Here is a 2,140-nt window from a genome sequence, read left to right on the forward strand (position 1 = left end):
ATGGCCACAGTATGGCTTGCTACAATTCCGCCTAATTTATTTACTTGTTAATGGGACAGTGCCTGTCTTAGGTGCCTTGGACCTGCTTTCCTTGCTTACCCGGCATGGAGATGCACATATCTTGGCGTGAGCCCTGTCTTAGGTTGCTAAGGAGGAGCCAAGGTCTTACCCGTCATTGGCTACACGTCCTGCATTTTTCGGGGCAAGATTTTAAGTTGTAATCCATGCATTTGCCCAAGGAGTTCTTTCTATCTCCGGGCTATCGTCCATAGAGCACTTGGAAGGAGCCACAGTAGCCCAAGGATTAATACACCTATGCCAGCCAAAGTGATCACTAGACTTTTAAAAGAATTATTTGAAGGGAACCATTTAAGAAAATGTTCGTAAATTTCTTTTGCCATTTGTCCTGGCGTAATATCTAATTTGGGGTATTTTGCATTTCTAATACTTGTTGATGGAATTTAAAGATGCCTAAGGAATCGTTATTGGATCTCCAAATTTCGTTAAGATGGTGTGCAATCTTTTCCCAATCATAATTACTCTCATTATATTTTAACTTGGTTATACAAATAGAATTATAAGCCGCATGACAGATTAATTTTTTCCTAAACGGAATTTGTGGCATCATAATCCCTAACATATTAACAGTATCATATAAATAATTTAATTTATGTTCCATCGTAACATCTATACTTTCTTGTTCTTGCTAATTATTAGTAACATTATTCATTAAATCATTTATGGATTCAGCAGTTTGCACTTCTTGCATCAAAACAAGAACAGACGCAGATACACAGCTATTTTAACTATTAATGACATTATTCCTCCAGTTATTAATCCTGAAGCTCTTTTAGTTCTTATAGTCAAAGCATTTAATTCTTTCAAGATTTGTAAACTGGTGTCTGAATACCATGTTGCATTGATTTTTACAGGAATCATAATAAATGAAGGTTTCTTTAAAATGATTACAGAATTATTTTCACTGATACCATTAATACAATTAGTAATATTACATAGAGGACAAGAAATATTATATTGACTTCGTAGAAAATTAACTTGACTTTGTCCAACTATTAATACATAAGGTTCAGGTATATAGGCGTTTATGTGTCTTATTGTAAGATTTTTACGACACTTTTGGCAGTGTAAGTTGACATTACCAAACCCAGCTACTAATTTCCATAACTCAATTTGATAATTATGGTGATCAACAGTCCAAGTCTCTCCTACTAATCCTCCAGCTCCGACTCCATTTGATGGAGCCCCGTCGTACAAGTTCAAATCTGCAGTAACATTTATGACCACGGACTTCTCATCACAACATTTTCTCCAATGTGGTTGCCACACACCATCATGTTCTTTCTCTTTACACAGTGGGATGCCTTTGGGCCTTTTAGTACTATTATTATTGAGTATTCATCTGAAACTTACAGAAAGTTAAGAGACACTCCATTGTACAAAAGAATTAGTGCTGGTAAAAATTGTGGAATTGGTAATTTTGGTACAACCACTAGGAGGATTTCCACGTCTTATTCTTGAGAAACAGGGGAAACATGTCCCATTCTGGTAAAGTTATAATTTTGACTGATTGATTCTTTGTGATTATCAGATGGATATCCTAGGGCTTGAGTGTCATTAACATCTATGGTGAGGGTCGGTTCCTTCCAGCTGACAAGGTGAAGTAAGGGTGGATCTGGAACATACACCCAATGTGTTTCTTCAGCCATCACAGTGGTGCACAAGACGCTTAGGAATCCAGCGAGGGCCATCTTCATCCTGTGGAAAAACACATACATGACCTCGTCCCCATATTAGCACAGGGTTGGGTCCTTTCCATTGTCCTGTTAATGCATCCTTCCATTTCACTAAAGGTCTTTTTGTTTGCTGATTGATATGCCAATGTATATTGGCAGCCATTTTTCCATTAATATCCATTAATAAAAAATTTAAAATAAAAGTAATATGATTTATATAATTTTGAGGTGTCTTTGGGTATGACTTGCCCTTTTATATTTTTTGTAAATAAGATTTAATTGTGCTATTCATCCACTGGACCAATTGGCAGCATCAGGATGGATGGTGAAGAGATTGAGATTGTACACAGCTTTAGTTTGCTTGGCTCCACAGTCAACAGTCTTGG

The 2,140-nt window shown here is 36.6% G+C and overlaps 1 protein-coding gene across 1 annotated transcript in view; it reads left to right on the forward strand.

The window, feature by feature from the left end:
• The window catches only part of LOC102855755 (zinc finger protein 777-like), a 28,676-nt gene continuing 26,536 nt past the window's right edge, over window positions 1–2,140 (forward strand). The window contains exon 1 of the mRNA XM_006887280.1: window positions 1–9. Within this exon, the coding sequence (XP_006887342.1) occupies window positions 1–9 (9 nt within the window). The remainder of the gene's footprint in view (window positions 10–2,140) is intronic.

The sequence above is a fragment of the Elephantulus edwardii genome, unplaced genomic scaffold, assembly GCF_000299155.1.
Source record: "Elephantulus edwardii isolate Elephantulus edwardi_28Jun2011 unplaced genomic scaffold, EleEdw1.0 scaffold00055, whole genome shotgun sequence".
Lineage (NCBI taxonomy): Eukaryota > Metazoa > Chordata > Mammalia > Macroscelidea > Macroscelididae > Elephantulus > Elephantulus edwardii.